This window comes from Dipteris shenzhenensis, chromosome 2 (genome assembly GCF_047967505.1).
Source record: "Dipteris shenzhenensis isolate YYH24624 ecotype China chromosome 2, Dip_SZ_1.0, whole genome shotgun sequence".
Taxonomy (NCBI): Eukaryota; Viridiplantae; Streptophyta; class Polypodiopsida; order Gleicheniales; family Dipteridaceae; genus Dipteris; species Dipteris shenzhenensis.
The window spans coordinates 23,202,998-23,228,528 of NC_141597.1; the positions used below are offsets into that span (position 1 = coordinate 23,202,998).

The 25,531-nt window shown below is 45.6% G+C and overlaps 1 protein-coding gene across 3 annotated transcripts in view; it reads left to right on the top strand.

The window, feature by feature from the left end:
- Positions 1 to 23,310, top strand: part of LOC147904500 (uncharacterized) — a 97,355-nt gene extending 74,045 nt beyond the window's left edge. For 2 of the 3 annotated variants that reach the window (XM_087394492.1, XM_087394510.1), the window contains 2 exons: positions 22,478 to 22,572; positions 22,842 to 23,310. In XM_087394492.1, the coding sequence (XP_087250618.1) occupies positions 22,478 to 22,572; positions 22,842 to 23,024 (278 nt within the window). In that variant the 3' untranslated portion in view covers positions 23,025 to 23,310. The remainder of the gene's footprint in view (positions 1 to 22,477; positions 22,573 to 22,841) is intronic. The other variant, XM_087394502.1, reaches the window with a different exon arrangement.
- Positions 23,311 to 25,531: the final 2,221 nt, after the last annotated feature.

Consider the following 25,531-nt stretch of genomic DNA (forward strand, 5'->3'; position numbering starts at 1 on the left):
AGCACTCCTGCTGCTGCTCTTCCAACTCAAGAACAGTCAAGATGGGATGCAAGAGATGCAAATGTACATTCATGCATTGCTTTATCATGCAAGAGAATCATTATTTCACACATCCGGTCTTGCAGGACAACAAAGGATGCTTGGGATAAATTGGCTTCTCTCTATCAGATTCGCAATGAAGCTCGTGTTGCATATTTGAGAAGGCAATTACAGGAAGTCAGTATGAATGAAGGTGAGTCAATGGATGCATACTTGACAAAGGTCAAGGACCCCATGGAACAACTTGCCAACATTGATGAGGTGGTGCCAAATTCACAGCTTGTTAGTACCACATTGAATGGACTGCCAGATACATATCAAGGGTTTGCTACAACCCTTCGATTAGTGGCCATGGGTAATCCAGACCACTATTCTTTTGATCAGCTAGTTACTTTGCTTTTGCAGGAAGAGCAAAGTAGAGCTAACAGACAAGCCATTAATCCTGATCATGCATTTGCTTCACAGCAGACATGAAGAGGCAAGGCTTCCAAGCCTATGGGCAAGCCAAAATCTGTGCATAGCAGCTGCAATTCCTCCCATGCATCTAAAAATACAGCAGATAAGGCAAAGAAGAAAAGATGAAACTATTGTCGCAAGCCTGGACATGACATTTCAGAATGCAGGAAGCGCATTGCTTCGGAGAAAAAGAAAGCAAGATTGACAGTTAATGCCTCACATGCTATTGAATCCCATGAACCAGCAGATGCTTCACATGCACGTGCTCTTTAGGATGATTGGGCATGGGCTGTCCATTGCTCATTTGATCCCTCCAAAGCTGATGCACTCTTTATTGCTAATGATGCTCAGTCCTGGTACTTTGATAGTGGTGCTTCCAAGCATGTCACTTCTTGCAGACAGTTGTTTCATTCTTTAGTTGATGCACCTAGAGGGGAGACTATTACATGTGCTAATAATGCTCCATATGCTGTAAAAGGAGTTGGAGATGTGCAGCTCACATCCATTTCAAGCCATCCTGTCACTCTGACAAATGTCCTTTTTGTGCCTTGCATTGAAGTCAACTTGATTTCAATTTCAGCAATTGCTACTTCAGGTTTCAGAGTAATTTCTGATGGCTACAGATGTCTAGTTTATGATCTCCGTGATGACAATGCCATAGTTCTCACTGGCACTTTGCAAAAAGGGCTTTATCACCTTGATCATCATCCAGCTGCACTTTCTATTGAAGCATTGGCTATTTCAGATTCACAGCTTGCTGAAACTCATCTTTGGCATGAGAGAATGGGCCATCTCAATTATAGAGCTCTTGCAAAGCTACATTCACAGCAGATGGCAAATGATGTACCTCAGACTCACACAGTTTCCAAACAGGTGTGTGAGGGTTGTCTTTTGGGTAGGATGCATCGATTTCCTTTTCAAAAGAATTGTCCAAAACTCTCACAAAGGAAATTGCAGCTAGTACATAGTGATGTCTGTGGCCCAATGAGGACAAATGCCATTGGGGGGTATAAGTATTTCATGACTCTCATTGATGATTTCACAAGATATTGCTGGGTATATCCTTTAAAGGCCAAATCTGAAGTTTTCTCATGCTTTTAGAGATGGCTGAATATGGTTGAGAATGAATCAGGATGCAAGCTTGTCACCCTCAACACAGATAGGGGGGGAGAGTATATGTCAAAGGAGTTTGATGCATTTCTGTCTTCACAGGGCATTATTCACTCATGCACTACTCCTCACACTCCTCAACAGAATCCTGTTTCTGAAAGGAAAAACAGGTCCACAATGGAGATGGCCAGATGCATGCTTGAGGCCAAGTCTTTGCCCAATAAATTTTGGCTTGATGCAGTAATGTGTGCCAACTATGTGCTGAATAGATCACCTACACGGGCATTGAAGACCATTACACCTTATGAAGCATGGAAAGGCAGGAAGCCTCACTTTCACACATGAGAGTTTTTGGGTCTCTTGCATATGTACATGTACCATCTCAGCTGAGACATAAACTTGATGACAAGGCAATCAAATGCATATTTATTGGTTACAGCCAGAAGAGCAGAGGGTATCGGTTATATCAACCAAATACTGGGAAGATTATTGTCAGTAGAGATGTGATCTTTGCTGAACATTCAGCTTCTCCTCTTGTAGACTACAAAGCAAAGCCAGATGTTGACATGTTTGATGCCTTTGAATCTTGGTTACCTCTGCCATCATCAGAAGAGGATTTTGACCAGCAACATGAGCCTCCTGCAGGCCCTCCACTAAGCAATAATGAGCCACAACCTCATGCTAATTTGCAGGGTTCTCTTCCGGCACAAAATGATCCCACTACTCATCATGCAGTCATTGAAGAAAGAGCTGTCAATAGACAGCAAAGGCAAGTTCCCAGATGGCTTTTTAAACATTGAGGGAGAGCAAACAAGATCAGCCTTTTGCTGCCCGGACGAGATCAGGGAACAGACAGCATGGTCACTTTCTTGAGTTTGCACTCCTTGCTACAGCTTGCAATGAAGAGCCTTTGTGCCATAAAGATGCTTTTGATAGCAAAGAGTGGATGGATGCAATGAAAGCTGAGTTACAATCTATTGCCAAAAATGACACATGGGAATTAGTAGATCTCCCTCATGGCAAGCATGCCATTGGAACGCGGTGGGTCTACAAATTAAAAAGGAAATCTGATGGCAGCATAGATCGATACAAAGCCCGTCTTGTTGCAAAAGGGTATGCCCACTCACAGCAAATTGCAGCTTTCAAGGCTGATTTGCAGCAGATTTTTGACATGTCAGACATGGGACGGCTCCATTATTATTTGGGCATTCAGTTTGCTCTTGTTGAGGGGGGTATCATGATGTCTCAGTCCAAGTAAATCGGACAGTGATTGTTTTCAGTTTGAGGATTGCAAGCCAATCTCTACTCTAGTGGACCCTAGCTTCAAATTCTCAGCTCATGATGGGAGCCCACCATGTGATATCACTCTTTATCAGCAGGCTGTTGGATGCCTTATTTATTTATGTCACACCAGACCTAACTTGCAGCATGCAGTATCTCAGCTCAGCAGATGCATGCACATGCCCAGTTCACAGCATTGGCAGGCAGTGAAGAGAGTCTTCAGATATCTCAGAGGCACTTAGGATTTAGCCCTCTTCTATGGTGATCAGGGTTCACTTACCATGCATGCTTACACGGATAGTGACTGGGAGGATGTTCCGACACCAGAGTGTCACATACTGGCCATCTCTTGGCTCAGCAAGAAGCAACCAACAGTTGCCACGTCTAGCTGTGAGGCTGAGTACAGGGCAGCTTTCACTGCTACAGTAGAGTGTGTTTGGCTTCCACAGTTACTTACAGATCTTGGTATTTGCCAGACATCCTCCACTATTGTCTACACTGACAGCCAGAGTGCTTTGGCCATTGTGCGTAACCCAGTGTTTCATGCGCCTACCAAGCATATTGAAGTTCACTATCATTATGTTCGGGAGCGGTTGTCAGCAGGAGACATAGAGTTGTCCTATCTTCCCACAGAGAACAACATAGCATATATGTTTACAAAGGCACTTCCTCGTCCCAAGTTCGAAGTCTTCCGACAGGCTTTACACTTGTTTACCTTTGTTACATGATCTGACATCCCTTGTACATTCATACATGGCTATATCCTTTTGGATGAACATGTGCCACCATGATCAGAAATTACCAGGTATTCTGAGACGTTTCCAGAGTACTTCAGCCCATCCCATGGAGGGGGGTTTGTAGGCCATCTTCTGGTGGTTCTAGTGATGCCCTATAGGCCATGGTATGTGCCTTGTAGGCATAAGTGTAGGCACTTGTAGTGTTAGTGCCTTTTAGGCCACATAGGACACTTAGTCCTATGTGACACCTAGGACACTTAGTCCTAGGTCTAGGTACAAGTACCTTGTACTTGTATCTTTTCATTTTCTAAGTTTTGACGTGACGGCTGAACTATCGTATGACTCTTTGCTACCTGCACTCTCTCTCTCTTTTGTGATCGTCCCTTCAAAATCAGCCTGGGAAGTGTTTGCTACAACCAATACCTTCTGATGATAAGGCTGAGCATCAAGCTTGTATAAGCCTCTGTCATATGTGCCTATTGCTACAACCTCATACCCTTTCTTTGGATCCTTGTTCCTACATTGGTTATCCTGAAATTCGACCAACATATGTTGATCATGGGTAATGTTTGAAATTGAAATCAGATTTTCCCTCAAATCTGGAACATACCAAACATCTCGGATATACTTAACTTTTCCATTATCAAGTTGAATGGGAATGTGCCCAACTCCAATGATGTCTTGAGAAGCATCATTGGCACATGTAACCTGTCTACCATGAACAGGTGTGATGCTCTCAAACCACTCCTGGCGAGGAGTCATGTGCTTAGTAGCACCACTGTCGATATACCATGTATCACTTACAACAAGGAAAGCATCCCTTGATTGATTTTCAGCATTCAAATCCCCCCGGCAATCCATCTTCTCACTAAATGCAGCAAACACAAAATCTTTATCACCTTGGGCAAGATGAGCTTCACCATGTGCATCTGAAGCACGAGTTTCAGTGGGAGCAACAAAATTACTGCTAGAGCTGTCCCTTTGCCTTTTCTTTTCACTGGCAATCCTTTTCTGACACTCTGTGATGTAATGCCCTAGCTTCTTGCAATAGTTGCATTTGCCCTTTTTTCTGATTTTTGCTTGAACTGCTTGCATTCCCCTCCTTGGGCTGAGTTGTATGGCTGTGTTTTGGCTCAAACTTTTTCTGAAATTTGCCCTTTCCACCCATGGCAAGTGCTTGCTCACCCTGACGAGAGGCTTTGGCAAAATTTGAGCATCTCTCCTCTTCCTGCAACAAAAGCCCAACTAACTCATCGAACAAGAGTGGGGCTGCCCTGAGAACAATGGTCAATGAAGTGACGAATGTGCCATATCAGGGCGCTAAGCTATTGAGAGTAATAGAGACGAGCTTCTTGTCTTCTATTTCCTCATCAATACTTGCGAGCTGATCACGTAGATCAGTGATCCTGGCAATATGATCAGTGATGGCCTGGCCTTCCTGCATCTCGAGATCCTTGAGCTGATTTACCAAGGCAATGGCCCTTGCCTCATTCTTAACATGATACATGTTTGCCAATCTTTCCCATGCTGCCTTTGCATCCTTGCACGACTTAATAGTTGTCATAATGTGCTGCTTTACATTTGTGGCAATCAAAAACATTGCTTGAGCACTGCGGCGGTCAAACTTCTTATGCTCCTCCGTCGATGCTATGGGACTAGTAGGAGGGGGTATAGCAGTCTGCTGTTCTGTCTCTAGTCTGACCCAAAGAAGCTGTGCTGGATGTAGGTGAGCCTACTGGCCTCACCTCATCCCCACTAACAATATCCCACAAGCCCTTACCAACCAAGATGTTCTTAAGCATGAATGACCACAAGGCATAGTTTGGTCCATCTAGCTTGTCACCCTTGGACAAATTGCCAAAACTATCTAAAAGAGTCGACATGATGCAAAATGGGATACCCACAAGCTGCAAATGTACTTGCAAAAAGAACTGCAAGTTCCAAAAGTGCAACTGGCTGCAAATGTGCCTGCAAATCCCAAACAAATGCTTGTTGCAAATGCAATGTACGACTGGATGCTCCGAAATGCCACTGACTGCACAATGCAATCACTGCAAAAATGACATCAACCAATCACTGCACTTTGCGGCAATCTGAAGTGCAATCCCAAACTGAAAATGCACAACCCAAATCTAAAATAGCGCACCCACCAGTGCTCAAATGCATCCAACGGAGCTCAAAGGCATCCACAACTGTAGAGTAACTGCAAATTTACCCAATAATGCAGAGTATCTGCAAATGCGCCTGAGAGTGCAAGAGTATTGGCTGCAAAAACAGTCCCGAAGCGAAATACACAGCTCAAAACACTTATTGAAAGTGCACCTTGGCCCGAACCACCTGCAAAACAGTCCACTGACTGTGTGGGCAAGCTGGAGATGACAAAGGAGCTGAAGTGAGTTGCTTGGAGCTGAATGAAGCTGTCGAGAGTACTTCTGAACACAATACACATGTAGGGCAAAGCCTGGAGAAGTATGGCGACGCCTGGAGCTGCTGGAACACACCCAGGAGAGGCTAGAGCTGAAACGGGTCAAGATGTGAGCAAAAACGCCGAAAAACAGCTGAAAACTACTCGAAATCACCTTTTGACAAGTCGCACGGATATCCAGTACTGTTGCGCAACTGTACGGACAGATCCGTACGGACATCCAGTTGTACAACTGTACGGACAAAAAAGCTGATTTTCTTTTCTTTTCGCCTAAAATGGTGCAGGACAGGTTTGTTCCCCCCCCCCCCCCCAAAAAAAAAAAAAAAGAGACTTCTATGGACAGGTTTGTTTGTATGCGGGCAGCTCATAAATTTTAAAAAACGTCGAAATCGGACCTCAAAATATCAAAAAACAGCCGTTGGACTGTTGGAGCTACCCCAAACGAAAGCTGGAGAGCTGAATGTGAGAACCAGGAACGCGCACTGGAGCACCAAGCTTACGGGAGTCTGGAAGCAACCGCAGGAATGGGCTCTAGGGACGGAAGTACTCTGATACCAAATGTAGGAACAAAGTGGAGACAGGTTGTGAACACAAGTGAGCAAGAGTGCACACACAAGAAAGATCCAATTGAAATGTTCAAAAGAAACAATACAAGTACTTGGCATATATAGTACCCAAGTACTACTGGTCAAACATAGGGTTGACTTTATGCCTACAACACCATATCTTTGTAATCTCTTACATTACCACTGCATTGCTAGTACCAGGAGACGAGATATTCTTAGACATGAGATTGGTATTCGCTAGCAATTGGCAGCTTTGCAAAGGGAAGAGCAAAAACGGCCTTCAAATGCTTGGATTCAGGAGCGCTTTGCTGCAGCAACGGCTCATCAGCAAATATTGCTTGATCAGAGAGCAGAGTATGCCTTTCATGCACGGGAGTCCTTCTAGATTTAGATGGGTGGTAGAGTCAATAAACACTTTTTCTCTACTTTTGGCCGCAGACATAATAGAGAGAGTGTATCCTAGCTTATTGACTCACATGGGGTTTTACAGACAGATCCAGATGACGTCATGCGCATAGCTTCAGATTTCTAGTCCGCCCTTCTTACTGCAGATCCTGACACACAGGGTAGAGAGGATGCTAGACAAGTTATTTGGCAAAGCATCCCTATGTTGGTGAAACTGGATATGCATGTTTTGCTTGATGCTCCTTTCACCAACACAGAGTTCAGGACTGCACTTCCAGTCCTTCACAAGGGCAAGTGCCCAGGTTCGGATGGCCTCACCCCTTCTTTCTTCATTGCATTTTGGGATATGATTGGAGACTACATTACATCACCAGGGCATTTGGGACTCTGGCAAGATGCTAGGGTCGCTCATAGAGGGTCTCATCCACCTTATCTCGAAAGGGGTTGCAAAAATTTAGTGTCCTAGTGGAAGCCTATCACAATTTTGGCCAAGGAAATGAAACTCCAATTGCAGCGCCTTCTCCCAGATCTTATTCATGATACTCAAACGGGATTTGTGTATGGTAGAAGCATTTTTTATAACATTTTCTCCTTTTGAGAAGCTTCAGAGTGGGCCATGCAGAGTGGCCAGAATCCAGCCATTCTACTCTTGGATTTTGAGAAAGCTTATGACAGAGTAGATTGGGGTTTTTTGGAGGGCACCCTTCTACGTTTTGGCTTTACGGATGCTTGGATCAAAGGTGTTTCCTCTTTGTACAGATCAGCCCACAGCCAGGTACTTATTAGTGGGGTAAGGGGTGAGAGATTTTAGATTTCCAGATCAGTCCATCAGGGAGGCCCCCTTGCTCCTTTTCTTTTTTTGTTCATGGCGGAAGCTATGAGTATCTATATTAGATATCAAGCTCACATCAAACGAGAAGAGGAGCTACTTGACAATGAGTTGGCAGATGACACGGCAGTTTACTTGGATGCCACACCACAGACTCTCACTTCTTTCAGGACAGAATTGGATTTATTTTTCTTGGCTTTTGGATCAATGACAAGGACACTTCAGATTGGGGGCTTGACATAGGTTTCACTTGGGTTCAGAGGGGTGTGCCAGTCAGGTTTTTGGGATGTCAGGTCGGCTTGGATATTTCCTCCACACAACAGTTTGCTCTCGAGTTGGAGAGCATTAGGAGGAAGCTCCTTTTTTGGAGCTCAACCGAGCTGGACCTTGCCTCTAGAGTTGTGGTGATCAACCAAGTCCTCTTGGCCACGGCCTGGTTTGTTTGTTGTTGCTGGTGCGGTTCTAGGGATTGCTTTAGCTAGGGTGGCTTGGGAGACCCTCATCCTCCCTACACAAGAAGGGGGTCTCAATATTATTGATCCAGATTTACAGTGCAGAGCTTTACTCTGCAAGATGGTGGTGCAGGGACTTATGCTAAGGCAGGAGCCGTGGAATGTCTTTTATATTAGCAGCATACAGACGTGCACACCTTCGTCAAGAGGAGACTGGAGGGGCAATATTAGATGGATCCTCACCGCAGCACACCTCAGGTCTCCTTCGTCCCCTCTCATGGTTGCCATCCTAAAAGCATGGGCCAGCTTCAGGAGCACTCTTTGGAGGATTCCCCCTTCTTCTCGCGAAGAGATTGATAGGCAACCGGTCATGTGGAATGACAGTATTTTGGATGATAGTGGCAGACCACTTGGTGCTTCACTCTACATGCAGTGGTCCAGATGGGAGAGGGGACCTGCCTCATCTCTGGGGTCATGGAAAGCTTTTCGGAGGCTTCCATAGGAGACTAAATCTCAGTTGACAGGACATCTCAGAGGCGAGTGTAGGGAGGATTTGGCAGATTGAGGCAGCCCTTCCAGTGGATTGGGTATACACAGATGACATGCCTCTCACTTGCTCCACTTTTGCAGGTGCTTTTACGAGAGGGGGTGTTCCTCTTCAGGTTTTGGCCTTTTGAGATGCACATGGGGATGCCTTGGTTTTTGATGTGCATGATGGTGACATATTGTTCAGGTCCATAGAGGACATCTTGCTTGAGTGTGCCTTTCAGCCTATTAGGGTTGTAGGCCTTTTGGTGCAAGGATTAGATTCAGAGTGGTTCCTTGACCCAGACCCCCGGCTTCTCTCCACTGGATCTTGGAGACTTTGGCTCTACGGGGGAGTTCCCATTAGGTATTTGCAGTGGGATCCTGGAGAGTGGGAGTGGATTGACGCAGGGCATCGAGAGAAGAGCATCCCCTTCTCTCGCTACACGGTCAGTAATCCCAAGAGATTCCAGCTCAGTAGTAGAGGTTGGAGACCTTCCAAAGTTCCTCATTGGGAGGAATTTGATATCACTACGGATTTGCAGAAGGTGCTTCTGAAGGAGACTCTGGAAATCCCACAGGAATAGAAAGATCACTCTTTTCTTTTGGCTCTCTATCCATGGTGGGATTGCAGTGAACCTTTGGAGATCCAGATTCAGAGCCGACCCTACTTGCCCTCGTTCCCTCTCTACTTTGGAGACGATTCAACATTACTTATGGGATTGCAGACAGCAGGCGAGGATGATTTGGATGGAGATAGCTAGGATTTTCAGTCACTTTGTGCACTCCCCATTCTTTATGACATGGGGCTCAATGGCTTGGCTTACTGGGCCTCAAGTCTTTTATGAGAGACATGACTCTTCTCGGGCCATTTTGATTCGACGTCATCAGGTTGAATCATGTTCTTTAGATGCGGTACCACACCTTCCTTTTGCAGCTGTGCATGCCTCTGTGGATACCTCTTGGGAGATATTGGCGAGCATAGCAGCCTGGCATATCTGGAGAGCCAAATGCACAGAGGCATTGGAGGGAACTCAGGTTCATCCCTCGCACACATTGGCTAGTATTTGGATAGACACCATACATACTTTGATGGCCGTATGGACGAGTATGCAAGGAGACTCCCGTGCAGCTTCAACTAGGAGAGCTTCATTCTTCAGGGAATGGAAGGATTCTCCTTTATTCTCTGAGACTCTTACAGGGTTGAGGTGGCACTTTCAGCCTCAGCCTTGGTTGTTTTCCACCTCATTTGGAGGGGTTTATTTATCCTTATGGTTTCATGATGTATTCCGCTTTGAGCTTGCTGTCGCGGGTTTTTTCTCTTACTTAATAGAAGTCTCTTGAAAAAAAAAAAAAGAGTGTGTTGGTGTGTAGTACTAGGTGATCTAGTACTAATCTATGTGTGTGAGTCTTGTGTGAGTGCCACGTGTCATCATGGGACTTATCCCATATGCACTAGGTGTTAGTTTGTGAGTGAGTAGCCTATATAAGGCTTGTACTTCACTTTAGAGTTAAGGCCTTCAAGGCCGCAAGCATTGGTATTTGTAAATCGTGCCTTTAATCGTGTACACTCAATGGACCCATCATTTCTTAGAAACCCGCTAAGGGAGCTTGTTTGTTGAGCTGCCTTCACTATTGGCATGGAGATCTTGCTTGAAAGAATTAGATTTAAAACAAGGTAGTCATGCCAATAATCTCCTATGGATCATTATGCGTCTGTCCCTTACTCATGACGTAGATGTTGGATTTGCATCCTAGGCTGCATGATAGAAAAGAATTGGTGGGTTATGAGATCCTTTTGATGCATCAAGCTAGAAGATTCTGCTTGTCTTGCCTGATTCACATGCAAATCTACTATGGCCCACTTGTATAAGGAGCGGTCTGGTTGTTGCTTCTTGAACCTCTCTGATGTGCAATTCCATTTATTAATGATACATAATGGCTTTACGCTTCTATAACACTATATTTAATGATACATAATCCAGCTTGCAATCAGACTCTTTTAAAAATCAATGCAATGCAACTCTTAACCTATTCTAACCTAAACTAACTTAGCCTAACAATTCCTAGCTTAACCTAACTTATCTTGGCCAGCACACATTGCAGGAAAGCAAACAGAGTAGCCAAAACTTGAGACATGACATGACCAATAAAATAGGTGATGACACAGCCAGCATGGCATGAACACATAGCCACACAACACATGCGCACGCGTGCACACACACACATAAAACTACAAGAAACGCCAACAAGAGTAGCTGTAGCTGCGAACACCCATTGTAGTAAGAAATTGCCAACTGCAATACTAGATGTGAGGGGAAGGGAGGCAACAAGAGAGGGCATTGAGAGAGATGGGAGAGGGGGCCACATAGGGAGAGGCAATGGACAACATGGGAGAGGAGACCACACAGGGAAAAAGACGCTGGCCAAGAAAGCAAGGCAAGGGAGGCCAATTAGAGGGGACAGGGGATGAGAGACCAAAAGCGATCCCAAAAATGCTCTAGATGTGCTGGCTATCAAGGAATTTTAGGTTTTATTTACCTCCATATGCTTGCATGCATATAGTTATTTTATTGTACATTGGTATAGAGCATGCTCCACCCCCATGTGTGAGCCTCTGCTCATGTGACATTTGTATAGGAGACATATGGCAAGACTGCATGTTGACAAGCATGCTGCCAAGAGCACAGGCAGCACAGCAAGGCAGCAGACACGTAAGCTGCCACACTGTAAGACAGCTTTGCATGGCTGTATGGATGCCACACATGATGTGCAACAAATGGGAGCCGTAAAGGCCTAGGACAACAGGAGAAAAGCCATGCTGTTGGAGTCGCGGGACTAGACAAGCAAATCAAAGTGGGGCCTACAAAAGTATAGTCGACTAGTCTACCAACCTTTGACGAGGGCAGAAAATTAGCCATGCCACAAGTTTATGCATCGACAAGAACATAGGAACCATGGACAAAGATTAAAGGAAACTAGGAAAAGAGAAGAAAGCAACCGAGTATGGGGTCCAATCTGCCCCCTCTAGATGGTGGGTCTTGCTTCCCATATAGAGTAGCTATATCTTTCATTGAAAAACAAAAAGAGCCCTTAATAGTACATAAAAAATCATCCCTTGTCCACAATTCGACGGATTGCCCAACATAGCTTAATATGCCCCTCATCCAAAATTAATAAAATACATTACCCCACAATTTAATTATACATTATCTTATAATATTGGACCATGGCATTTATCAACCATTTGATACTTTGCTCAATCCAAATTATCTTCACCATCTTCATTATGTTGTGGATTCATGTGGTTAGAGAGAAATGCAACAAGGATAGAGGGAGAGAAAGAGTGTGAGGCAAAGTGAAGAGCGGACTGGATCGTAGGAGGAGCTTCGTCTGCTGCTGCCCCCTGCCTTCGTCCATCGCCATCAGCCACCCCTGGCAGCGCCCCGCCCTTAGCTGCGATCTGCTCCTTGGCAGCGACCTGTTGCCTAGGCCTTGCAGATTAGCCGCGATCTGGTCAGCGACCTGCTGCCTAGGTTGCGCAGGTTTCCCTGCAGCGTGTCGCCTCCCCTTGCCTTCTCGAGTTGCGCCTCCTCTTAGCCCGTTTGGCTGCTGCAGGGGCGTCCTGGTGGTCGAGCCCCCCTTAGCCTGTTCGCGTTGTGCCCCCCCCTTCAGCCCGCTGTGCAGGTCGCGCCCTACTGTGCCTTCTTCAGGTCGCCCCTTCTGGCTGCCTTCTAGGACGCCCTTCAGGCCGCCAGTAGCTGTCTGCCCCCTCCCTTGCACCTCAGGTTGGGCTTCAGGGCCCTCTTTTAGGACTGTTCTATGTGAGTTCCGGGGAGCTATGTTCCTGGGCTGCTTCCAGGCATTGGCAGAGGGTTTTTTTCTGTTGTCATTTCTCGCAGGCTGAAGTTGGGAGCATTCTTTAACCAGGGGGTTTTTGGGATTTTAGTGGTTGGTTGCGAGTTCTTGGTGGGTATTTTCAGCAGAGATAGCTCCTCCCCTCAAGACAGTGCAAGCTGAGACAATGGAGGACACTAATGCCACTCCCATCGCCGAACCGGAGGAGATCGAAGTCACAGTTTCTTTTCCTCCCGACATTGTTACAGTTTTTCGATTGCTTGGCAGAGGGTACTTTTCTTTTGGCCTTCAGTCCGCAGAGCAGGCTCAAAGAGTACTTTTGAGCTCTCCGATTCAGTTTCAGAGCAGAGTCATCCATTTGTGGCCTTGGCGGAAGCACTTCAGTACTACATCCTCGGGACCGCGTCAGGTCTCTTTTTGGATGCTTTTCCCTGGACTTCCTGATGAGGTTAGCTCTTGTCGCAGAGCTGTGGAGCATATGGCTAGCGTGGCAGGTACAGTAATCCCATCAGGCGCTAGACTTTCCTATGCTCAATCACTTGCTGGTACAGGTGTTACGAGGGTTAGACTCACTTCAGAGTTTCCCCTCCCCGAGCTTTGCCTACTTTGATTTCGTACTCCACGGGAGATGGGGTCCAGATGCAGCAGAGGGTTTTGTACGAGGGGCTTCCTGATCAGTGTCTTTTCTGTCGGAAGAGAGGTCATTTTATTAGGGATTGCCCTAGTCGTAGGCCTCGTTCAGAGACTCCGGATCCTTCTCACCCTACGAGAGACCCAGAGCCTTCAGTTCAGCCTCGAGGGGTCTTTGAGCCTGCTTCGACTCATTCAGCAGAGCGAGAGGAGACTCCTCTGGCCAGTGGAATCAGAGGACCTGGAGGTGCCTCCAGTGCAACAGCTTTCACGGAGAGCTCGGGGGAGACGAAGACAGAGGGAGAGCCAGCAGCACGAGCAGCCCTAGGTACGAGCTCACAGATGGTAGACAGTTGAGACTTATGTGCAGGAGACCCCGAAAAGGGGAGATGCAGAGGACCATCCGCAGGCAGGTCTTAACACGGTACAGGAGACGGTCGCTCAAGGAGTCGAGTCACTTGTGCAAGAGACCCCGGAAAAGGGAGTTGTAGAGGACCATCAGTAGGCAGGTCTTGACACTGTGCAGGAGACGGTAGATCAGGGTGTTGAGTTACATGTGCAGGAGACCCCGGAAAGGGGAGATGCGGAGGACCATCCACAGACAGGTCTTCTCACTGAGCAGGAGACAGTAGTTCAGGATTTGATGACACTAGACACCACTACCTCAGAGTCTCAGATATTGGTTACGGAGACAGTTTTTCATCAGGAGACTGCTCAGGCTGCAGTTACGGTGATGGATGCCTCTCCCCAGCAGCCCGTCGAGAGAGTGGTATTTTATGACACAGGTCAGAGTCAGAGCCCATCCCAGGATCTCATGCATCTGTACGAGGTTCCCTCGAGACCCCTTTCACAGCCCTGTCACACAGTACCTTCCTTTGTTGCTATGTGGAGCGTCCTTTTGGATACCCCTCCCAGCACAGCCTCGTCCTCGCAGCTTTTCACTCCTGGTGTATCCAGATCTTTTGCGAGTGCGGTCACAGATTTTGCTCAGTACCCAGACCGGCGTGAGGATTGGGAGATCCTAGCAAATGAGATCGAGCGAGAGTTTCAGTCACCCATGCGGACAGGCACCTCGTCGCAGATTCTTCCTCTCCCTCTCACCTATTTCAGGAGCCCTTTTCAGCTCTTCAGACTCCTAGACCTGACCCCAGGATGGTTGACAGAGATCTACCCGTTGAGTTTTGGCCCTTTTTGGCTCAAGGGATTATCACAGACTCCCTCACTCTATTGGAACTTCTACCGGTTTTTGCCGACGGTCAGAGGAGGTAGAGGAGTACTTGGGATCAGCTACTCTCTCCAGAGAGGGGCATGTTCTTCGTTTCTCCGCTGGTAGCTTTCGATCTCGGGGGAGCGAAAGCTGGTCAGCTGAGTTACTTGACAGTGAGATTGCTAGACGGCTTAGGAGCATGACTCAGTTTTCATTAGTTCACCGTTTTGTCAGCTCGCAGATTCAGTCTTGCCCTAGGACTCTTCGACCTGGCTTCGGTGGCAGGGTCTTTCTGTTTCTGTTCTTTAAGATTCAAGGAGACTTTGATTTGCCCAGCTGACGCTAGAACTCAGAATCCGAAACCCGGCAATGTGGTGACTCGTCTATGAGCAGTGAAAATGTCTCGGATATGCGTCTATCGGGATGTCTCATGCTGTGGTGGCGGAGGGGACGTGGTCTCCTCAATCTCTGAACCCGCTGCACTATGTTCAAGTGACCCCTCATCTCGGGCGGTCTCCTCTGAGGAAAGATGTGATAGGTCGGACCTCAATAGAGCGTGCTTTGGTCGCTCTCCATGTCGCGGGTGGCCTCTGCAACCCTCTTTCAGTGATCCAGACTACCCGCATATTAGCTAGCTCCTCCTCCTACACCCAACTTTGTCCTGGAGCTGACTCAAATTTATAGAAACCTGTGACTCACTGCTGTATTTGGTCAGCCTCTGTATCCTGTGGTCTGGTCACCTCCTGCTGCTCTATGATCCACATCCAACAAACAGGACTCAATCCGATGACGTCGAACCGAAATGGCCCGAGAGGAGTCAACTCTCTCATAGAACACCTGAGGTCCTGTAAGAGAAAGCCAAGCCACTGAGCCCCATGTCATAAAAAATGGGGAGTGGGCAAAGTGACTGAAAATCCTGGCTACCCCCATCCAAATCATCCTCGCCTGTCTGCAATCCCATAAGCAATGCTGAATAGACTCCGAAGCAGAAAGGCATCGAGGGCATGTAGGGTCGGCTCCGAACCTGGACCTCCAAAGGTTCACTGCAATCCCACCATGGATAGAAAGCCAAAAGAAAATAGTGATCTTTCTATTCCTGTGGGATTTCCAGAGTCTCCTCCAGAAGCACCTCTGCAGATCTGCAGTGATATCAAAAGTCTCTCAATGAGGAACTCTCGAAGGTCTCCAACCTCTACTACTGAGCTGATATCTCCTGGCATTACTGACCGTGGAACGAAAGAAGGGGATGCTCTTCTCTCGATGCCCTGTGTCAATCCACTCCCACTCTCCGGGGTCCCACTGCAAATACCTGATGGGAACTCCCCCATAGAGCCAGAGCCTCCAAGACCCGAGTACCGGGGGTCTGGGTCTAGGAATCACTCTGAATCTGATCCCTGCACCAAAAGACCTACAACCCTGATAGGCTGAAAAGCAAACTCAAGCAAGATGTCCTCTGTGGACCTGAGCAATCTGCCACCATCCTGGACACTAAAAACCAAAGCATCCTCCTGTGCATCTTGAAAGGCCAAAACCTGAAGCGGAACACTGCCTCTCAAAAAAGTACCTGCCCAAGTGGAGGAAGTGAGTGGCATATCATCTGTGTCTACCCAAACCTCTGGAAGGGCTGCCTCAATCTGCAAGATCCTCCCTGCACTCCCTCTGAGATGTCCTGTCAACCTTGATTTGGTCTCCTCTGGAAGCCTGCGGAAAGCTTTCCAAGACCCCATAGAAGATGCAGGTCCCCTCTCCCACCTGGACCACTGCATGTAGAGTGAGGCACCCAGTGGTCTGCCATGATCATCTAAAATACTGTCATTCCACATGATGGGTTGCCTATCAATCTCTTCCCGAGAGGAAGGAGGAATCCTCCGAAGAGTGCTTCTGAAACTGGCCCAAGCTTTCAGAATGGCAACCATGAGAGGGGACGAAGGTGATCTGAGGTGTGCTGTGGTGAAGATCCACCTAACACTGCTCATCCAGTCTCCTCCTGAAGAAGGTGTGCACCTCTGTATGCTGCTGATAAGAAAGTCCTTCCACGGTTCCTGCCCTGGCATAAGTCCCCGCACCACCATCTTGCAAAGTAAAGCTCTGCACTGTAAATCTGGATCAATAATATTGAGACCCCCTTCCTGTGTAGGGAGGATGAGGGTCTCCCAAGCCACCCTGGCTAAGGCATCTGCTGTGCCATCAAGCCCACTCCAGAGAAAGTTTCTGATCGGTCTTCTGAGCTGAATGATGCAGTCCCTAGAACGGCACCATCATGAACAAAGTTTCTGATCGGTCTTCTGAGCTGAATGATGCAGTCCCTAGAACGGCACCATCATGAACAAACAAACGAGGCCATGGCCAAGAGGACCTGGTTGACCACCACAACTCTAGAGGCAAGATCCAGCTTGGCTGAGCTCCAAAAAAGAAGCTTCCTTCTGATGCTCTCCAAAACGGGAGCAAACTACTGCATGGTAAGAATATCCAAGCCGACCTGGCAGCCCAAATACCTGATAGGCTCACCCCTCTGAACCCAAGAGAATCCTATGTCAAGCCCCCAAACTAGTGTCTCCTCATCACTGATCCAAAAGCCATTGGATTTATGCCAATTTATTTGCGCCCCTGCCGCCAAGCAAAATAGATCCAATGCTGTCCTGAAAGAAATGAGCGTCTGTGGAGTGGCATCCAAGTAAACTGCTGTGTCATCTGCCAACTCACTGTCAAGTAGCTCCTCTTCCCTTGTGATGGGAGTGGGAAAATATTTTAAGTCACTCCTCACACAAAATTGAAAAGACGACAGCCTATGAATAGGTGCTTTGGTGTCATTGAAGGACAGAATAGCAAAGGCTAAGGAATTGTATTATAGGCAAACCAATGAGACCAATTTGCTCAAGTTCATTTAATATTTGCAAACACATGCTGTAGGGGGAATTGTGAAAGTGGTGGTGCAGCGATGATGTTATTTATTGATGTGAGTGTAGGTATTATGGAGGGAACGTGAGGTGGCATAAGTTTATGCCACCACCATTGGTGTTGTATGTGAGGTTGTTGTATTGCAAAGGGTGTGATTTTTTTGTGAGTTTTTTGTCACGAGCTTTTTTTTCGATTTTCATGAATTTTGTGAGCTTTTCATTCACTTGAGGGGGAAGAGAGAGAGAGAGAGAGAGAGAGAGAGAGAGAGAGGGTAACATGGAGTGGGTTGGTTGGAAGTTTGGGTTATAGCTAGGAGGCAAGAGGGGGGGGAAGGGGGGAGTGGGGGCAGATGAAGGAAAGGGGGAGGGACAGGCGCATGGGTAAGGTGGAGATGAAGGAAAGAGGGAGGGACGGGCACATGGGTAAGGTGGCATGGAGAAGGGGGAGGGGAGTTGGAATGTATATTCATTATCATAGTGGAGAATGGAAAGGGAGAACATATAAGGTATATGCAGAGAGGAGTGCAAGGAGGAGGGAGAGGATGAGGAATATGAAGGTTATGTTCATTTTCCAAACGTGAAGGGGAAGGGAGAGAATGTGGGAGTATGTTTATTTTTAAGGTGTATAATTTGACAGTTTTGACCTCATAATTTGGATTCCTTGTCGAATTCCATTCATTTTGAGTACCGACATGACCATATTATGACAAAATTTGAAAAAATGGTGTTTTTTTCATGAATTTAGTTTTGGCCTGTTTTGGGCCTGTTTTGAGTCTGCTCTTTCTTTCATGAATTGGCCTGTTTTGGGCCTATTTTGAGTCTGCACTGACCCAAAACAGGCCAAAACTGAATTCATGAGAAAAACACCATTTTTTAAAATTTTGTCGGAATATGGCCGTGTCGGTACTCAAAATGACCGGAATTCGACGAGGAATCCAAATATGAGGTCAATACTGTCAAATTATACACCTTAAAAATGAACATATCTCCCATAGTTCCTCCCTTCTACTTTGAATGTGAACATACCTTTTTGTCTCCTTACCACTCAAATCCCCCCCCTCCCTCCTTTTGTTTGTAATATCCTCTCTTTCACCTCTCCCACGTGCTATGAAAATGAACATGTCCTCTATCCTCCTCCCCATCTTTTTAATAAAAGAAAAACGTATAGATTTTTCGAAAAAGCTCGCAAAAACAAAGGAAATGATAAAAAAGCTCACATTAAAAAGCCCGTCAAAAGACTTCCCCCTGTTGCAAAGACTAATTACGCACAAAATTGTAATTGTGTGCGGTAGTCTGGATTCTCTTGGGACAGTTTGGCTCATGAGAGCATACAAACAAAACGAAATATAAGGCAATTGCCAAGCTAGCATATGGAAGAAGAAGGCAGACTTTCAGATCCAAGCTCACACAAGTGAGTTAAATCTGCCTGAACCATGCTCCAGTGTCTCTTGCTAGGCAAACAAGCTCTCCAAAGTCTGCAAGCACAACAACATGCATAGGTGTCCTCATTCATGTTCTATTTCGGCTTTGGCTCATGGATAAGTACAATATAAGTTTCCCACGCAATGAGAATGAAGGATTCATCCTCTATTACAGCTTCAGCAATGGATAAGGACTTTCCACCAATGAGAGTGAAGGATGAATCCACCCCGAATCTGAGTAGACCACTCTTTCAGATTTTGTGACATGTTGGTGAAGTAGATCAATATTTGTGCATGCAGCTGTGCTCTGCCGCACTCATCATTTGAAGATGTTCTAACAAAATTCTAGATATTGTGGCATGGCACCATGCCCATTGCTCACCTAGTGGACTGATGGAAGCCATGCAGCGGGACTAGTCCTTAAGGGTGGTGAAGTGAGTACCTTTCTAATAGCCAGCTTGTGGTGACACCAGGTGCAATTGCTCCCAACCACACATTTGTTGTCGATACTACCAAACTGTTGCCAATTCTAGCAGCATCATCCCTACAATCGCAGCCACTGACACAAACTGCTGCTAGCCACAATGGCTGCCATTTCAGTTTTACTTTGTATTGCAGCATTTATAAAGTACATCTAAAGAGGCGCTTTTAGGCCCTAAATCCATACACAGTTTTTGAGTCAATTGTGGTCATTTTTCCTAATTTAATGCAGTATTTGTGAGCACAAGTTATGGAGAAAGGAAGTGGTACTGCAATGGGGCTGTGGGCAGACAATTTGGCGGGTGCCAGTGTAGCTAGGTTTGTGGCATAGTGGGGCCATAGGAGCACAATTGGCTAGTCTACCAAGTCAACCTTGCAAAATTGCAAGTTGGCCTACAATCAATGAGCATGTAGGAAGCGAGAACCTAGCATTGCATGCGTGTCTCATTTGATGACAGCCATGAAACTCCTTCAGGTAAATGATGGCATAAAGACACAGAAGCTGAGAGAGAGGAAGAAAGAACGACAGTTTTAATTAACATCTTTAGAAGACCAAATGGCCTATGAGACATAGTACAATGCAGAGTGAATACCAGAAGGGAGAGCCTAACTTCTTCTGCATGGTAACTGAAGAAAAATACATGGTTCAAAGTACAATTTTGCTGAGTTAGAATAGAAGCAGTCAAAGTTACAAAGTGGGGCAGGAATCAAGAAACCCTGCACTGATTATATCGTTCCCATCTTTGAGTAAATTTTATTTTTTTTCAAAAAAGAGACTTCTATTAAGTATTAAAGAAAACCGTTAGAGCAAGCTCCATTCGAGAATACGGGATACACCATGCAATGCATGAAAAGCTCAAGAGCCAAAAAGAAAGGATTGGGGCTGATAGTGCCATCTCAATCCGGTAGCAACTTCCGAGAAAAAGGGAGAACCCCTCCAAACTTGAAGAAATACAGTCCTCCTAGAAGAGGCTGCCCGTGAAGGGCCCTGCATGCTAGCCCATATGGCTATCAAAGTGTGAACCGTGCCACTCCAAATACCCGTGAACACCTGTGATGGGTGTATCTGGGTGTCATCCAAGGCCTTCGTGCATCTGGCTCTCCAAATGTGCCAAGAGGAAATGCTAGCCAAAATCTCCCAAGAGGTGTCCACTGAAACATGTGAAGCTCTGAAGGGAATATGTTGTACATCCGGAAGAGAGCAAGGCTCTATCACCTGTCGGCAGATCAAGAGTGCCCAAGAAGAAGGCTCACCCTCATAAAACACCTGGGGCCCAGTAAGGGATAACCATGCGACCGAGCCCCAAGTCATGAAGAAAGGGGAAGTATGAAAAATGCTGACTATCCGAGCAACTTCTTTCCAAACAGTCCTCGCTTGATTGCAGTCCCAAAGGCAATGTCACACTGACTCCTCTGCAAAATGACAGCGAGGGCAAGTGGGATCAGCCCCAAATTGTGATCTCCCCTACAGGTTCACTGCAATCCCTCCATGAATAGAAAGCCAAAAGAAAAGAGTGATCTTTCTATTTCTGAGGGATTTCCAGAGCCTCCTCCAGAAATCCTACGCAAATCTGCGGTGATGAAGAAGCTATCCCAATGGGGGGCTCTGGAGGGAATCCAACCTCTACTGCTCAGCTGAAATCTCTTGGCATTACCAACCGTGAAACGAAAGAAGAGAATCCCCCTCTCTCGGTGCCCATGATCTATCCACTCCCACTCTCTTGGGTCCCACTGCAAGCACCTGATAGGTGCACCTCCATATAACCACAACCTCCAAGATCCCAGGGCCAAGAGCAGAGGGTCGGGGTCTAAGTACCACTGCAAGCCTGCTCCATGGTCCACAAAACCAGCAATCCTGACAGGCTGAAAGGCAACCTCTAGAAGAATATCATCCGTGGATCTAGAGAGTATATCTCCATCTCCAATGTCAAAGACCAGAGCATCTTCCGCGAGACCTCAAAGAACGATCACCTGTAGAGGAACTACTATCCTCGAAAAAGCTCCCATCCAAGTGGTGGAAGTAATAGGCATCTCAACTGTCCATTCCACCGGGATGGCTGCATCTATCTATTGAATCCTACATGCTACCCCTCTGAGGTGACTCACGGACTGTAGCCTCTGATCCTTGGGTAGCCTGATAAAAGCCATCCAAGTGCCTACTGTGTAGGCAGGGCCTCTCTCCCATCTAGACCACTACATATAATGGGAAGTGCCCAGTGGTCTGCCATGCTCATCAAGTATATTATCGTTCCAAATGATCGGCTGCCTATCAATCTCTTCAAGGGTAGAGGGCGGAACCCTTCGAAGAGTGTTCCTGAAGCTCCCCCAAGCTTTGAGGATGGCAGTCATGAGAGGAGAGGTAGGAGACCTGAGAGAGGCGGAAGTAAAAATCCAGCGAGGGCTGTCCACCCAATCATCTCCCAAGGTAGGTGTGCAAGCCTGAATGCACCCAAATCTTTGAGTAAATTTTAGGTACTTGGAATCTGGTATTGAGGTGGTCTTCATCATATTTGTTATGACCTCCAACATATATGCATTTCTAATTTTGATGCACAATATGTCATTTGTAATGACACAAAGTTCATAGGTATGATTGAATGCTATACGAGACCTTGCATGTTGAACACCTTTTATACTTCCTAATGGGGAGATCATATCAAAGATAATTTCAAACTTCTACTTGTATCAGGAAATTTTAATGTATTACCAAGATCTTCCTGTAAATTCAGTTAGATGCATATTGCAGTTTTTTTTTTGGGGGGGGCAGTGTCCTTGATGCAGAAATAAGTTCCCCAAATTCTGTTTGAAAACAATTATGCAGGCTTCCTTATAGATCTCATCTAAATTACATAAAGACTTTAGATAAATGGTTACAGCATCGATTCACTTCATGATATGCAACAAAATCTTCCTATCTTTTTTAAAAGGACAGCACATGCTATTATTGATGTAGACATGTATATCTCCAATTCTATACAGCACTACTTCAAACTTCAATGAAAAATTACATGCATGACTATTGTTTGTGATATACATATTTTTAGGGGTTTTCTAAATGGATGGTTCCTTAGATATGCAGATTCCAAAATTGAATAGAAAATGTGTCAGCTCCATGGTATTGCATAATGTTTATTAAAATTTGCAGTTTTCTTTATGCAGGCTCTTATGAATACCTTATGCGTGGAACAACAAGTTTTCCAAATGTCTTTATGGCAGGAGACTGGATTGTCAATCGCCATGGCTCTTGGTCACAGGTTGTAACAGCCTAAGGAATCCTGAGTCTGTTGAATGAAATTTTGAGTGTGTACTCAACGTTTTTATATCCAAATCCATTAAGTAGCATGCAAACGTTTACTTTAAACGAGGTAAACACTAAGGATGACAGAACTGGACCAGGATTCTAGATTCTCACCATATGTTTTGGTTTTAATTCAAAGCACACAGCACATAGAATTCCTTCGTTTGCTATTTTCAAATGGAGCTTGAGATGGATCACTATTGAAAATTTTTTGTTTCCCTCCAGGAAAAGGCATATGTGACAGGTTTGGAAGCTGCTAATCGAGTAGTGGAATATTTTGGTGAAGGCGAACTGGCCAACATCATTCCTGTTGAATCAGATGAACCCCATGTACAGGAACTTCGTCGAATAAATTTGTTTCTCAAGGAATTACAAAGCCAGCTTCCCTTGCAAAATTTTTTCATTTGAAAGTTGGTTACTATTTCTGTCCATATGATCCGTATACTGGTTTCTTTATCTGCCATTTGCTATTAATGGCCACAAGATTTTAGATCGACCAAAACTCTTATTACCACCAAATTACAATAATCCAGGACAAAATCCTGTCTTGGGATTGGTTCAGACAGCCTCGTTTCTTATCGAGCCTAATATTTTTTGTAATTCATGATAGGTCTAGTAGTCTCTAGAGCCGTGAATGTCAACAGAGCCTACACATTGTGAAACTTTCAGATATGATTGCAAACTGAGAAATATATGGGGAACCCTTTTCTTTTGGCAGCGCCCAATACAAACTCAGTCCTAGTGGTTTAGCAAAAAGTGGTGCAAATTTCATCGTTAGCATTCCCTTGATTTTTTTTTGGAATAGAGCATTGTAAAGCATGTTGGCCTATTTACTCTCTCTCTCTCTCTCTCTCTCTCTCTCTCTCTCTCACTCTTTATCTATCTATCTCTGTGGATATCAGGCTTGGGATCCAAGGCTCGCCAATGAGTATTGGAAGATAGCTGCACCTTCTAATGTGGAATTATCCCTGACATGCAAATTTGGTAGTATGGATGGCACGATGGTCTATTACTGTTAGGGAGATTGTATGGTAATTCTTTTGTGGGATGGTCTCCAAACACACTACATGGTCAATGGAGACCCCATTAAGGTACTATCAAGCGAGTGCAATAATTCGCCTTGGGAGCAAATTTTTTTGGTTTCGACGTGTCCATGGTATTCCAATCATGCGGAAATCTCTTTTGAAGGCCACAATGTCCCCACGACTTTACAAGTTGAAAGATGTAAACTGCAGCATTCGAACTCCATTGGTGGAATCAATATGCAGTTGCATTTAATGGGCTTGGATGATGTGAGAACCTGGTCCTCCATCACACCCCTCCTTTCTAGCAAGGGCTGACTGGGCTTTTAATAAATGTATGAAACAGGGTATTTACATGTATAACAAGGGGGCTCCACACTCCCTCCCCGCTCCCTCTTCTCTTACATTTGTTTCAATCCGCTCTTTTTATCTCTCTTCTCCTTTTCACGCCTCCCGTGCGTTCACCTTTGCTTACTTTTGTTCAATCTTTACATTTCACCATCTCCTCTTCCCCTTTTACTATTATTTGGAGGATTTTATTGTATCCTTTGTTTGAGCCACCTTTATTTTATACTTAACAGGTAATGTAGTGGTTTTGCCACCTGTTTTGATGCGAAAGAGAGAGAATTGAATGCACATAAAGGGGCCAAATAGCTTGTTTTGTCATAATAGTTGGATTTTTGTGTACCTCAACAGAATCTTCCAGTGTATATATGTACTATCAAGCAACTATCCAAGCTCAAATATTCTCTCTTTGATTTCTTCGCAATGCATAGGTGAAGTACTAAGGGATCGGTCTATACACAACGAGGCAACAACAAAAGAGAGAAGAAAGCATCTAGGTCCTCCTTTTTGAGAAGATGGATTTTGCTCACGCCATCTCTATTGGTACAGCTGTTGTTATTGAGCCCCCATTTGCTATGCCCAAACTGCCCTTTCAGAGAGTAGAGTAGATGTGGACTATGGAGGACACGGTGAGTGTAATGACTGATGTAAAGGAATGTGCTTGAAAGTACAGTAAGACAACATCTGCCATCACTGCACAAATGGAGGGAAGAACCTACAGAAAGACCAAAGACCCCAGTACTACGATGTCCGTTGAGGAGGACGACATTGTATCGGAGTGGTGTTGGAGACTAATCATGGTGGTGTGTAATTGGACAAGTCATTTGCTATGCCTATGCATCCTAAAGTGGTGATGACCTTCCATGGCAAACTCAAATACATGTATGACATGCTCGTGATAAAATCCAGTGTGTAACAAAGCAAAGATGCAGCATGAAGGTTCTTGTAGAGAGAGGGACATCTGCCATCACTGCACGAATGGAGGGAAGAACCTACAAAAAGGCCAAAGACCCAAGTACTATGATGTCTGTTGAGGAGGACGTCATTGTATCGGAGTGGTGTTTTGAAACGTTGGAGACTAATCATGGTGTGTAATTGGACAAGTCATTTGCTATGCCTATGCATCCTAAAGTGGTGATGACCTTCCATGACAAACTCAAATACATGTATGACATGCTCGTGATAAAATCCAGTGTGTAACAGAGCAAAGATGCAGCATGAAGGTTCTTGTAGAGAGAGGGACATCATTTATGGCCTTCACTTGTAGACTCAAGAGAATGGCCTACCATTGTTTGCAAATAGATTTGCCCTTCCTACCTGTTGCATCTTCAAAGGCAAGAGGGCTACCCAAAATAACCTCAAAACTGCGAGAGTGAACCGTCATGTCCATGCAAAAATAAAGCATGCATGAGTGGCCAAATTTTGGCCCTGCTAAGGGTATATGGAAAGATGGACATCCTTTTGCTAATCCAGCACTTGTTTTATTTTGTTTTTTTATCAAGCTAACTGTGGGTTTAGTGTCCCCCTCGAGGATCGACCTTTGGTTGG